Source organism: Meleagris gallopavo, chromosome 2 (assembly GCF_905368555.1).
Source record: "Meleagris gallopavo chromosome 2, MGAL_WU_HG_1.1, whole genome shotgun sequence".
NCBI lineage: Eukaryota > Metazoa > Chordata > Aves > Galliformes > Phasianidae > Meleagris > Meleagris gallopavo.
In genome coordinates this window covers 11,718,953-11,734,258 of record NC_139405.1, presented here as the reverse complement: position 1 = coordinate 11,734,258, position 15,306 = coordinate 11,718,953, and the positions used below count along the sequence as shown (strand labels likewise).

The 15,306-nt window shown below is 37.2% G+C and overlaps 1 protein-coding gene across 8 annotated transcripts in view; it reads right to left on the bottom strand.

Moving 5' to 3' along the window:
- CDC42BPA (CDC42 binding protein kinase alpha) overlaps window positions 1–15,306 on the bottom strand; it is a 158,448-nt gene that overhangs the window by 99,914 nt on the left and 43,228 nt on the right. For all 8 annotated transcript variants that reach the window (XM_085218903.1, XM_085218906.1, XM_085218904.1 and 5 more), the window contains 4 exons: window positions 14,048–14,139; window positions 7,968–8,051; window positions 4,192–4,287; window positions 1,355–1,503 (listed from right to left, as the gene is read on the bottom strand). In XM_085218903.1, coding sequence (XP_085075029.1) covers window positions 1,355–1,503; window positions 4,192–4,287; window positions 7,968–8,051; window positions 14,048–14,139 — 421 coding nt within the window. The remainder of the gene's footprint in view (window positions 1–1,354; window positions 1,504–4,191; window positions 4,288–7,967; window positions 8,052–14,047; window positions 14,140–15,306) is intronic.

Genomic DNA, 15,306 nt, shown 5'->3' with positions numbered 1-15,306 from the left:
AAAACAGTCTGTGTAGTAAGTGGGGAGCTTTCCACCTGGTAACAAAAGCATGTCAACAGTTCACTAACAAATGCATTTGAAATGCTAGATCCAAATTAAAACTGAATACCTTCCACATTACATCCTAAACGCAGAAACAGTTTGTCAGAAATATACAGTTGAAATACTCAAAATTCAAGAAACTCGTTAAGGAAAATACTTGGCTTGGGCTTCTCCAAAAGGCATCATCACAAAGACCTCCTTATCAAGAACACAGCTCTTCATCAAAACTAGCAGACTTCAAAATACTCCAGAAAAGCCATTCGCAGTTTAGCATCAATCTCATACCGAAGCACTTCTAGTTATAGCTCCTTGATGAAAAACCACAACGTCAAAGAAAAGAAAACAACTCAGTTTTCTGAACCAAAACCAAAGCCAACTGAAGTACACTTTTTGAACAAAACAAACAACAAAAACATACAAAAAATCCATTCTTCTGAAGTCAATCACAGAAATGTGAACAGTAACAGCAGAACTGCCCAGTACAGACAAAGGACAATGACAGACCTATCAAAAAAGCTGGTTCAGCCAGGTTGATGACGCAGTTTAAGCAGCTGAGTTTTCCCACTGATTTCCATCACAGCAAGCAAAGTAAATTTATTCAGTGTGTATTTAAAACTTCTGCATCTTGTAAAGTAATCCTTTGCTCAGCTTAAAAGAACTGCCATGGAATTCAGTAGAGAATGATACAATAAAGCAAAGATGATGCTAGGTTTACAGAAGCAAACACAGCCTACAGGTATGTGAGGGACAAGCAACTTAAAAATTTCCTTTGAACAAAATATATTATTCTTTAATATGCCAATGTATAGGTAAGTACCATTGTGTCCTTCTTCCTGTTTAGGGAAACGTTGTCATCATTTCATTTTCAAGACAATTTGTTCAAGTTCAAAAGAATATGCGAGGGAGGGGTGTGAGAAATCCAAAGCAGAATACAAAAATAGCGTACTTTCAGCTTTTATAGGTTGAACAAATTAACCAAGAACCAGAATCTAATCCTTCAATAAACCTGTTCACAGATGGACACATTTCACGAATAGGTTTCCAGTTTTGCTTTTATAACTGAAGGATCATTAATTTGAACACACGTGCAAGATCCAGTGCATTCTTTTGGATAATCATGAAATCTCCCTACTCATGTCTCTGATCAGATGGTACAAGGCTATCAACAGATCTCAATATTCAGAAGATGAACGCAGTCATGCTTACTGTTATGGTAAATACTTGTTAGTAACTTAAACACTTTAACGGGAATTATTTTTACTCCAGCAAGTAATTCTAATTCCAACAGGAATCTGGAGCCAAAATTGCTTACCTGTGGACATAATGCAACTGATGCACAGAATCGATGGCTATCACCATTTCAGCCAAATAAAAACGAGCCATATCTTCAGGTAATCTGTCCTCAAACTTGCTGAGCAATGTAAGCAGGTCTCCTCCAACGTAATAATCCATAACCAGGTACTTTGGTGTGGGGAAGGTAAGAAAACAAAGGAAGAAACAATTTACTGAGTGAACTTGAAACCTAAACCTAATTGATGCATAAGAATTTATTAATTACAAAAATTACCATGAGCTTTACAAATTCCAAGATGTTCGTATATTCCAAGAACTATATCTGTTTCAGTCTCATTTAAATATTTGACCTACTTGTGCATTTTTTCTTATTTATATGTATCCATATACAGTGAATCTCACAACAAAACATTATTAGCTTCATCCAGTATTCTTCTGTCAAACACAGTAATGATACTTAAATACTCAAGTCTTAAATACTTCACAAAATATTACTGAACAAGAGCGCCATCCTTCCAAGAGAAAACATCCCACAGATTTAAGGACATTATTTCATACTTGTAATTATTACAAGTTCAAATGGTCATTTAATCCCTATTATAATTTAAGCTGGATGAGACCTGTTCTTATCACCTAGTTCAACTCCGTGTGCTCAAGGAGGATCAGTTACATAGGCTGACCAGGACTATGGAGGCCAGCTGCAGTTTGAATATCTCTATGGATGAAGACTCCCTGAGCAGTTTGTTTCAGTGGTTGACTACCCTCAGAGCAGAAAAGCATTTTCTTGCATTCAGATGAAATCTCACACGTTTAAGTCAGTGTCTGTTGTCTCTTCTTCTGTCTCTGGGTGCCAGGGAAAAACATCTGTTTTCCTGGTCTTCAATCCCATGCCATCATGCACTTATACACACTGATTAGAGATCCACCCAAGATTTTACTTCTCTAGGCTGAAGAGTCTGAAGCTCTCAGCCTCTTCTTATACGAAAGATGCTCCAACCCTTTTTGTCATCTTTCAGGTCTTGGAATGGACTTGCTCCAGTAGCTCCACCTTTCCCTTGTACTGTAGGGAACCCACAGCTGTGCCAGTACTCCAGATGCAGCCTCACCGGTGCAGGACAGAGAGGAAAATCTCCTTTGACTACTGTCAAGACTTTTTCTAATACAGCTGAAGATACTCTTTATCCTGCAAGGGTGCATTGCTGGCTCATGGTCAGCTTGCCCACCAGTACCTCAGGGCCTCTCTCAGCAAAGCTGCATTCCAGCTAACAAACACTCAGCACGTGCTGATGCCTGAGGTTATTCCTCTGCAGATGCAGGACAACACATTTCCCTTTGTGGAACTTCATCAGCATTTTGTTTTCAGTTCTCTAGTCTCTGAATGACTGCATAACTACTGAGCATACAAGCCACTTCTAGATTTTTGTCTGCTAACCTGCTGAGGGTCCATGCCACCCCACTAATGAAGATGTTTGCTCCAGTATGGAACACTGGTTTTGTCACAGATCAGAACTCACTCTAGCCAATCTAATTTTCAACCCACCATATTGCCAACTTAACTTGTATTCTGTCAGCTTGTCTACGATGATGTTAGGTGAGAGAGTGACAAGGGCATTCCTAAATTCAAGCTAACCAGTATCCACTTCCCAACAATATCCACTGCTCAACTGTTTTCTGGGGGTTTTTTTGTTTTTTTGTTTTTTTTTTTTAAAGACACTTCTGTTATATCCTATTTTGTTTTGATAAAAACAATGTAGAGGAGTATTAGTACGCAAACAAAAATGATGAGAAACAGTGTTACTGAGGTTTTCTCCAAAAGGCTGCAAGACTCGCTCCCACTAACAGACTATGGAAAAACAGAAGCTGCTCTGTGCTTAATGAAAATAGACAAAGTGGAAAGACCGCCACAAATGCCAGTAGGCTGATGCTGAATATATAGTATTTACCCTGTAGTACTGTTGAAAGGAAGATCCGTACTACATAAAACATGAGATCATGTTTGCTGCCCACATTAAAGCATAAAACAGGTTGGTAGGTTTTTAAGACAATACTTAGATTCATAAATGCAGAACCTTTTTTCTATATAAACTACCCCAAAATCCATATATCTCCGAGAATCTGAGCTGAGTGAACAGAAAAGCTATAAATATTGCAACTGTACAAAGATTCTGAGCATAGCACTTCTTCTACTGCACACAACAAAAGATTGTGTATGTATCAGATTTTTAAGAAAACATTAGAACTTACCATTGATACAGATTCAAAAGCACAAAGTAATACAGTCTAAATTATCAAAACCTACCAATGCATAGTTATTCACATTTTGAGTCGTAAGTGTTACCATAACTGCAATACCACAATCAAAACACATGTGGAAAAATTTTACAGAAAATCAGTATGTTTTCTCATACTATCTTCTTCTTTGCAAGTCTTTCAAAATACTTGAAAACTAATAGTCAATATTAAGAGATGCTTTAATCTACAGCTACATCTTCCAATTCTTTTTTAAGATGACTTGGCAAACATTCTTGCTTGGATGAATGCTGCTTTACAACACATAAGTGGATTTAAAAAAAAACAAGCAGCAACCATTATTTCAAAAATGGGACTATTCCATATTTTAACTGCACAGCAGCAATCAGTAACATTTACCATGTAAAAACAAGTCAAATAGAACATTTAAGTCAGTAAACACTTTCATTTTTGTTAATCAAAGGTAAGCTATCCAATTAAATCCCATCACAGTTGCTCATAAGGTTTGTATGGTCCAGAATACACAATTAGTAAGCTATGTTTGTCTCTCACATCACAACCAATAATCTGAACTCCTGTTAATACATACATAAAAACAAAACTCACTAAATAGTTTTCATCCTGGAACGCGTAATGTAATGTTGTGATCCACTGGTTATCTCCATTCACTAACACATCTCTCTCTTCTCGAAAACATGCTGTCTGAAGGGGGAAAAAAAAATTATTATAGGCATTTAAGTAAAATACACAAAGAAACACTTTGCAAGTTGGCTACTTTTTAACATCACGCATGGAAAAAAAATAAATCTCACTCTTAAAATGTCACTTATTATATTTTTTTAATCACACCAAAATTATGCATCAGAAAAGCCCACTTTCTTCAAACGTGAAATTATACTATATAGCTAAGTGATGCAAGGGGAGAAAAAGCTGCTGCTTATCATTCAGTGTATGATTAAATAGACCTCATTTTGGTGAATACAGTGAGTATGAATAAGGAAAATAAATATGCTATGTTTTAATCAGAGCACAATGCATGAGATAAAGCACTGAAATCTGATTAAATACTTTAAACAAATACTGTCAAAAGTTATTAATCAAAAAGTAGACTTGAGGACAGGAGGAGAAAGAGGATGATCTTCAGATGGAAGAACAGCTGCTCGTGCCTCCGTTACATTTTTTCCTTCCTTATTAGCAAACTCTTAGGATATTTCAGGAGATACCACAAACTCTTCGCAAGTATGACACGTAGTTTGTCTACTTGTTGTTACACAATTCGGAGGTTATATAATTCCGGTTGTTTTTGCCATGATTTAACAGGAGGCTGTGCATTCCTCATGCACCCTAGATACCTACATCTGGGCAACGTGCCTAGAGCTAACAGCAACAGCTATTATCACAGCAGATCAGTTGAGACAGTGCACAGCCGAGTAGTCTAAGTGGTTCCTGGATTTGGTGTTAATTCATGGCCAAAAAAAGACAGTAGAAGTGGTTCCTGTAATTACTTTAAGAGTTCAATTGTATAAATTCATGCTTTTTTTTGTGCCTTTACTCTGCTTCCAAATGAGAGAAAATTCTAGAGTAGCTGTAAGTGCATCAGTAAAAGCAATTTATATATCAATACAACCCCGTTCGCACAAGGACGTATAGTTATTATTTAATGTGACTAATAACTGAACCTATTCCCTAAAGAAAGGTTTGCATTTGTGCCCTCCCTTTCTAGATCGCCAGAGAACCATGTGGCTGAGGGCTTCCATCACAACACCCAGAGCATAGGACAAAGCAATACCTTCTCATGGATGAAAGGAAGAGATGCACAGCAAACTCTATTCTTTTTTCCATAGACTCAATATGCATCTCTGGGGTCTGACTTTCTGGAATGTAATGACTCCGGCCTTACTGAAACCTCTGTAAATGGGGGAAGACTGAATGCTTTATCTCAATGATACAGAATCACAGAATGGCTGGGTTTGGAAGGGACCTCAAGGATCATGAAGCTCCAACCCCCCTGCCACATGCAGGCCCACCAACCTCCCCATTTAATACTAGACCAGGCTGCCCAGGGCCCCATCCAATCTGGCCTTGAACACTTTCAGGGATGGGGCATCCACAGCCTCTCTGGGCAGTCTGTTCCAGCACCTCACCACTCTCGCAGTAAAGAACATCCCCCTGACATCCAACCTAAATCTTCTCTCCCTCAACTTAATTTCCCCTTGTCCTGCTGTTATCTTCCCTTTCAAAGAGTTGATTCCACTCCTGTTTGTAGGCTGCCTTTAGGTACCGAAAGGCTGCAAGTAAGTACAACAATTACATGTACTCTTCCTTAAGCACTGTCCATTTGAACTGCTGGCAGAGACTTCTAGAGATCATCTGATCAAACTCCCTGGCACAGACAACTCAATGGTCTCCACGTACATCTATCATGTTACCATGGCCTTCAACCAGCAAAGGATTCAGGTTGTGGGTGTCTTAGCAGCTCAGCGTTACCACTTCCTAAGCAGTGCTGACTGCTTCCACGCTGCATAACGCATGCCCTCATCTCTCCTGAGCCTCAACTGGCCCCGGTGTGGCACAAATGCACTCATGGTAACAGGTCTGAGAACGCAGCAGGAAGCCATTGCAGACACTCAGGTTCTCCTTGTATCGGTAACGTCCAGCTCTATTCCGCATCTGAATTGTCACAGGCAAGCATTTGGAACACTGCTCTTTATAATACAAAAGAGGACAGTGACCTCATACCTCATTTAACTTCCTTGTGATGAAGTTTTTGCATACAATTACCCTCTCAAGAGTTTGCAGTGAATACTTCAATCTGGCATTCACAAACCCCCTAACACATACTCCATTTGTGCTTTCACAAATGAATCTCACTTCCCATGAAGGCAATACAGGCATATACAAACAACTTAACTCTACCATTTACACATACACCTACATGCCTGTATTCTTGAACTGTGTATTTTTCCCATGTATTTCTGTGTTAATACAGCACATTGCTAACAGAGCCAAAATGAGTCATCACTGTTCCAGAAGTAATGACAGCAATTCATTCATCGACATCATGAGTGACAGGTTATAGCTGCTGCACATCATGCCTTGTAATGCATTTTCCCTCCAGATGGTTCCCTTCCCTCTGCATGCCCATGGATTACAAATACATGGAAAAACAGAGCTGTAATTCTTTTTAGGCTAACAGACTTTCAGAAACTAATCTAGACTCAAGGGAAAAGTATTTTTAATACCTTTTGCAGAGCAAATCTTGCAAACCTATTTATAACTTTGATTTAATGGAAAGAATTGGCAATTAAACTAACTTGAAAAGTATACATCTGAAAATAGAATGGAACTTTCTTTCTGGTCTTCTTTTTTCACTAAAATAAAACCTACAATAAAGACATGTCTTCATGAGAAATACCTCTTTGTATTAAGACTGTTCAGTATCTGAATAATTTCTCAATTAAGATGAAACCCATTATGTATGTCTAACAACAGTCTGCATGCCATCTATACCACTTCATATAATAACGTTTGCATTAAGAGATACAGGATCTGATGCGCAAACATAAGAAACTGGCTTTAATTCATCAGTATAATTTCTCTTATTATTTCAAGCATGATGGTTTCCCATTGATTTTGAAGCAACATTTTTGCTTTTACTGAATTTTGTAAGTCTATTTTTTAAAGTAGTTTATTTTCACTATGCAAAGATGAAAGATTTTAATGCAATTTCGAGTCAAATACATGTTTCATTTAAAAAAAATATACACCTATCTTCAGTTGCAGACTGCATTTTTTAATTTTTTTTTCTTTAAATTACCTTCTATAAAAATCCAGGGAAAGATACTGAGGGTGGAGTCATAAAAGTCGAAAATCAAGGCAAAACAGTGCCAATGGAAGAGTATTTTAAGAACACAGAATTGACTTAAGCTGTAAAAGGAAATTTTCATCACAAAGTTTTGTAAATTGACGTTTTCACAAAACATTCTCAAGTTAATTTGAAACTTTTCTTTCTAATTTCTCAATCTAAAAATTGAACCTCAAATATCAGGAGTTTGAGCTTTGCAACTTCATTATATCACAAAAAATATACCCGGTAAAGACTACTGAAAATCATGCACTATAATGTTGCTCACATAGTAGGTAATTCTTGGGCAATTGCAAAAAAGGGGTACCATATTCAACCCCACCTAAATCAAGACATCGTGCCATCAATTCTTCTTATAAACTGCTTTAATCGTATTTTAAAATTAATCTTCACGCTGTCATTAAGTACTGAAGCACCTCCTTAATCTCTATATACACCGTTTTCTAGTTGAAAAAGTAGTAATTCAGAACAGTAAGAGGGTACGTGATTATTATAAAGAACATTTCTCTAATCTTACTTCAGCTCTCTTCAGCATCTCCCACTTATTAAGTATCTTCATGGCAAAAACCTTATCTGCATTCTTCAGTTTTACTACTGCAACCTGGAAAAGATAAATAAAGGATAAGCTAAAACATCAAAAGACATTGCTTTTCATTTCAGGAAATCTTGAGGATGTTGTGTAATTGTTTTTTTTCCTCAGTGTTTTTTACACTTAACTTCATTATCCATGCACACTACCATACCACCACTATCCAGAAAGAGTAACATCACAGCAGTACAGGATATTTATTCTGGAAGAGATTCAAGTCTATTTCAAGCTTTCATTATGTATCACACTTCCATTAAGCATCATTCTTTCCAAGTGATTGTAGATGAACAATGCTATTTTTTACTATCACACTTTTTGCTCTATCATCTGCATGAAGTTACCAAGGACTGCACACTTCATGTTCTTGACTCCTGCTTCCAGTATTACACAGTACTTTAAATTACAGACCTGCCTAGAAAAGACAACGATCTATTAGTCAGTTCATAAAACCAAGAAACAATATATTTTAGGTTTTTGACAAAAATTATGACTGTAGATCTGCTACAATTTCTACCCACATTTCAAAAAAAACTCACTAGACTTTCTCTGAAGGTAAGGTATTCCTTCACATTTTTCCACCTGAAGTCCAATGAGCCTTTTTATGATGTCTCTTGTCAGTGGTATCAAAACACTGAAATTCATATCTTCCAGAAAAGCAAAATTTAAGAAATACAAGCCCTGCTCCTCTTTGTTGTCTGCTAAAGATTACATATCATAGGCACTTGTCATAATATATTAACAAAATCAACTGACCTAGTCTTTTTCTAAGAAATTTATAGCTTGGGTTGATGGGTTAAAAGCTAAGAAAGAGTATTTTTAAAAGATTTTTAAAAGAGTAACGGAAGAAATTTCCATAAACATGTTTTCACTATCAGGATTCCCTGGGCAGGAAAGCTGTGAGTCTTAATCCAACTGGCCATCAATCTTTCACACACTCAGAGCTGCCAATCAAAGTGAGACTGACCCACTCTAATACATCCCAATTATAGAAAAAGCTCCACTAGCAAAACATTTTATCAGTCATTCCCCAACTACCCCATTTTGCCTACTCCCTTTCAAATAAACCCTAAGACTTCAAGAAGTAAGCTCATTTCTGTGCACACTTGGTTACAAACCAACATGCTTTCACCCAGATCATCATCTTCACCCTGCAGGACAGTGACAAAAAAAAAAAAAACAAAAAACAACCAAGATCGACTCCTACATTCCTTCTGCCTCTTTCATAATCAGCAAACAAAGTCTGTGCGAAAACAGTAATAACAAAAAGAACACAAGAATATCCCACAAACATCTTTCCACCACCTTCAAATGTGTCATCAGCTGCAGCAGCTTTATAGGCCAAAAGTACACTTAGCAGAACTGCAATAATCAGATGTCTAACTTAAGTATATCTAAAAGTGTATCTTCTGCTTAGTACAGATTCATTGACAAAGCAGCTGTCACCTTCCATATGGGCAGCAATGCATTATCAGTCCTGCTGCTTACACTGTTGCCTGGGGGGCTGGAAGCAAGAAAAAAAAAAAAAAGTGACAGAATAGAAAAAGGTACTAGATCAACTACATGTTTAGCTTATGAGGTGACATTTTCAGAGGCTACTCCAAGCATAAAAACTGAGGCCGATGTCCAGATCTGAAATCCCTCCACAGTACTTTCGAATATGAAACGCCAAAGTAGATTGTTAGACAATCTCATGTTATTTCATAAATCACACCCATACTGAGCATCAGTTTTCCATAGGAGGAAAAGATGAATCCTCTGCAGTGATACATGAACTGCTATGCAACTTTGAAACTTCAGTCTCTTTTTACTTTACCAGCTAGGAATTTGTCAAGCCACATCTGTACCAGCTTTAATGAGAAATGGCAGGAAGAGAAATGCTGCAACCGGCCAGCATTTAAATTCTATCTTACCTTGGATGACACGGGTGCCCTCTACAATATGAAGCTACTACATAATTATGCCTAAAACACATTAAAGGATTCTGCCACTGTTGTGGAGAAAAATAAACATGTTGGTCCAAGAGTTGACAAGATTGCTGCTGCTTGGAGGGAAAGTATTTTTTACCTCCAGCACCACTGACATTGTAGGACAGTCAGGCAGAGGATTAGGCAGAACACAGGGATTTTTAATCCAACTCCAGGGTTCTTTCATTGCTGCTCAGTGAAAGGCTTTTTGTGTGTTTGCTATGGTTTTTCCCCCAAAAACTATATTCCTTAGTCTCTGAATTACACATGGTCATTTCATAACCATCTAAAATTGCAGTGCCCTGTACAGCACTCACTTGGACACAACCAAAGGAGTCACACTGCTGCCTCTGGTTAACAGCTGGAGGACAGGGTTTCACACAGTCGGGGATTTGGTACCCTAGAATGTCGACCAGTATTGAGCAGTGACTAAAGAATAAAAATGAGTTCATGTTTCCCAGCTGTGTTTACAACCAGAGGCAACCTTTTAGCTCATGGAAGTCATTAATGTTATTCCATATCAATAGCCACTATGTACGCACAAAACCAGATCAAAAACATCACAACTCCCTGGCAATCACAACACCTTTTTGCAGGTGTCTCAGAGCTTTATCGAAGTAAACTCTAAACTGCTTATCTCAGGATTTGACTGTGAAACAATAATCTGACACTTAACAAAGAACAGTCCAATGCAACAAAAAAGTCTGAAAGCTGATTACAGACACCACAGTGCTCTCACACACACGCACACACACACACACTATATGCTCTTTGTATAAATGCACAAAGACTGAGTGCTGTTTTGATGTACTCTCTTTCCCAAAGAAGCCGTCAAGACAGAAGAATGAACAGCCATTCCCAAGTAGTTATCCTGAAGTGCCTTCCTACTGGAATTTACTAAAATTGGACACTCAATAAAATACATATATATATTTTTTTTTTTTGCGGTGGAAGTTTTGTTTGCTTGCTTTTTTTAATTTACATTTTCCTGTGAGCAGCTCAACAAAAATTATTGGTATGTGCTGATGTAAACACTTTGGTTTAGTCATATTTTTTTTTCCTTCATTCCTCCAACAGCTTTCTGTACTTCCCACAAACAGCAGTACTGTCTGGTATTCTGCCAGTCACATATCTTCTACCGCAAAAAGTAACGATCTTAAAAATAAAATCATAATTATGCATAATATAATGAAGCTAGGCCAGAAGCTACTACTGAAAAGGAAAAAAAAAAAAAGGGAAGGCCAGCACTGGTTGATGAGGAGTAGCCAGCCCCCCAGGAAATGAGTTTGAAAGGAACATATAGGGAACTAACAGCCTCTTCTCTCTTGAGAAACTAACATCATCTGAGCACAGCTCTCCTTCAGCTTTTCTTACAGTTTCAGTCTTACGGTAAACCTCTGGATTGATGGCTGGGGAAGACTGTTACTGTTCATAACTGGGTGCCAAAATTCAGGATGTTTTTATACTACTAAGAGACACCAGTAAGAACTGCCTACTGGAATCAGCAGTGCTCGTGCACTCTCTCTAGCAGCCTCCTTCAGTTTCCAAGCACAAATTCTTCTCGTTTAGGGCTGTCCATTAAAATTTGTCAAACCACATGCTGCAAGCAAGCACAATGAAAACACCTGACGACCACATCGGGAAGACATCTGTATTTTCTAGAGACAGCACTCTTTTACTCAAAATCTTAAAAAAGTAAATGTACACATGGAGAGGGAAAGTAGACATCATTCATTTGACAAAAAGGAAGCGTTCTCATAATGACGGCGAGCAGGCTAAGAACTTAAGGGAAAAAGAAAACCAGGAATCTCTTACAGTTGTAAGCCATCTTTAAACTACTTTTCTCCATCAAACACGCATAAATAAAAAGGGAAATATTGAGTATGCAAATTAAAGACATTGAGTAGTGTAAAAGCCTGAGACTTGCTACCTGGATTAGCTTTGGTCTCCTTTACAGTCGGCTGGAAAGAAAGTATATTTTTTCCAGATTTCTTAATCTGTCTCAGCAAACTATTATCATCTGCTGCATCACAAAGGTATTTCACAGTTGAATATTAATATAGTGTTCAGTGGCTAAAAAAGTAGTAAAATTTGTCTGCCCTTCTTTAAACATTGCTGTACTTTCACACAGAACTTGTTTTCCTAGACAGATGCCTAAGTAAGACTGGAAATTTGTTTTTAAACTAGTCAGTATACTTCATAAATACTTGTATTGATATATTTTAAGTCCTTCTTTAAGAACATGTAAGAACAAGTTTTCTCCCTGCTGAAGATTTTCACAATTAATTAAGTACTCAAGCTGTCTTTCCCAGGTAGGGCATTACAAAGAAACACTGTTCCTAGAACTTTATGCACAGTCTCCAGAAAAAGATGGGAAAAATTAAGCTCTCACTATTCATGGTATGATTCATTGCAAAGAAACTTAAGAAAGCACTACAGGATTTTTTTTGTTTTTTTTTTTTTGTTTTGTTTTTTTTTGGGGGGTTGTGTGTGTGTGTGTGTGTGTGTGTGTGTGTGTGTGTGTGGTGTGGTGGTTTAGCCGCTGTGCATTTTGATGCTGATTCAGCAGACAAAAACAAGATACACATGGTTTACACATGGTTCTTCTGACAAGAAAGTGCTTACATCACTGATTTTCCTTGCATCTTATGTGATCCGTACATGAACTAAGCTGCAACTGCTATGATAGTAATGAGAAAAATCATTGTTTCATGCAGAAACATTTGTCTCAAAATGGTGTGAATCCAGCATTTTCTCTGTGGCAAAAGATTAAAGACCAATTATCCATGAACGGATAATATTCACAGTATAGTCTTTAGTCTTTTCTATAAGGAATCATCAGTCCAGACAGAGCCAAAACAACCAAAGGGTGATGAAGTAAATGCTATCCTTTCATTGTTGTTTTTTATATCTGCCCAGTGATGACATTTACACTGAGGTATATCACTGAGAGCTCCGATGATACACTACAGTAAAAAATCTTCTTAAAGTTTCTTAAAACTACAGAAATTTGATTTTCCATAATCACAGATTAGCAAAGCCAAATTTTCACACTAAACAAGTAGATCAGCAAAGCTTTAACCAACTCTTCCTCATCTGCCATGAAGCCTTCAGAGATGCTCTCAAACCTTGCAGAATGTCACAGTTTGAAAAACATTTCCCAAAGTAGAAGGAAAAGACTGATTTTAGCTCTTAGATTTTTTGAGGCAAATAGGCAATGTTCTGCACAGACTTCACATACTATTCCCATTTTAGCACATTTGACCACCAAAAAAAAAAAAAAAATCAGCCACTGTTATATATAAAGTTGTTCTTTTGACATAAATAGTGCCTTGCACGAAGAGGAAAGCACACGTACTTAGTACCAAGAAGCAGAGGCTGAAAAGTAGGATTTATTCATTCAGGCTTCCTCAGTCTGCATATTCTTACACTTCTAGTGTCCATAAAACCTAGTAATGAACGGCCTTGTTTGACAACTTAAAATAAGGGTTTATTCAATTAGAAGCAACAAAAGCTTTTTATAACTCAATAGTAAGAAGAAATGCAGGAAAACAAAGTTTAAATATCAAGTTGAGGAAATAAAGTGACAAGAATAGAGAGATTTCTCTGTTCCTAGGATGTCAGTACCAATATGTTCACTTAAGTTCTTGAAAACTGCTTTCAGACAATTTAGTCATTAGTATAATTAGAAAAGACTAGATCTTTACACTGTCAGTAACTCGGCAGCGTCCATCTGCTGACTAGAAAGAATTAGAGTCAAGCAAATAGCTCATCATCAGATGGTTGAAACGCTGTCTCTCACCCCATGTATAGATGTTTCCTCTCAAAATTTAAGAGACTTAAACTACAGTGAGCTATCAGAACATATACAAAACCAAATATACTTGCATCAATTGTTAGGTTGATCTTATCATCCATTACGTCTGCATAACGTAAAATTGTACATATGTACATGATAAACGGGCTGTCAACTGTCTCTCTTCAGCATCGCATATCTGCAAAAGCATATTCAAATCCTTCCTCCTGCCTACTTCATGTACATACCTCACCAAAGGCTCCTCGACCAATCACCTTTAGGATTTCAAAATCTTCTTTATGTAGTCGCATCTGTTTCACTTTAGATGTAAATGGTTTGGCTGAAACAAAAGAGAAATATCAATCATTAAAAACCAACAAAAAACAACGTAACAGCAGCATAAAATAGATGTAATTAGAGTCCTGAAAACAACAGACTACTTATATATCTGTATTCTATAATGCAATATTGTGAATTCAAAGCTGGAAATAATAACCGATAAAAACTAAGCCGAAACTGCTGTTAGTGAAAGGGTGTTTTTGCCCTGAAGAAAACAGTCCACTGAACAACATAGTCTTTTACGTTCATAGTTGTCCACCGCAGCTCTATTTCACGTTATCCGTTACTGCAGAAGCGAAGTTTAATTCATTGAGGTATTCACTTTTGACCTTTGGATGCTATTCATTTCTCTGCCAAACAGCTCTTGTATTTGATAGAAAATTAAAACGCAGATGAAAGAAGACTAGTTTGGGCAGCACTGGTCCCGACTCTATATCATGCAACAGTTTTACAGACAACTTCAAGAACACTTAATTCTTAGCTTCTGAAGTGAAAACAGTTGTATTCACAAAGGCATTAATTCCACATTTAGTGGAAAAACCACACAGGTATAAAGCTGAATGAACAGAAGAACCCAAAACAAAGAGATGCCCACCCACCCAAATCCAAATATGAAAGTAAGATTTTTCTGCATTCTCGTATAGTTTGACCATACAAGCCATAACATAACTGGTATCACTGCACTACAAAAGTAACAGCGTTCCTTAGAATTTTCCAATCAGCCCCATTTTTCCTTCCTAATATCCCTGGCAGTGCAGCAAAAATTGTACAAGCTGACGCAGAGGTCAAGAAATCTGAACTTAACTTTTTCTAAGATACCTCAGATGCAAACAATCAACTCTCTAACAGCAGTTCTGTTTGTTCTAGCTCTGGAAACATCAGCTCTGGCTTCAAGAAATAGACTGAAAAAAAAGGATTTTAGGTCCAAACAGTAATAACACAGCCACAAGACACTGAGATTTGCACGGAAAATAAACTAATGTTTTTACCTTAAACTTACAACTGCTTCACTCAGAATACTTATGACAGTTAAAGCACAGGCATTCTTTCAAGGTGTAAATTTTAAAAAGTACTTTTCTCAAGTCCACAGAGATCTCAAAATCAGTTGCTTGTAACTTAATAAAAAAGAATAAAGGTCTCAGAATAGGTGAAACGAGTGACAAGTACT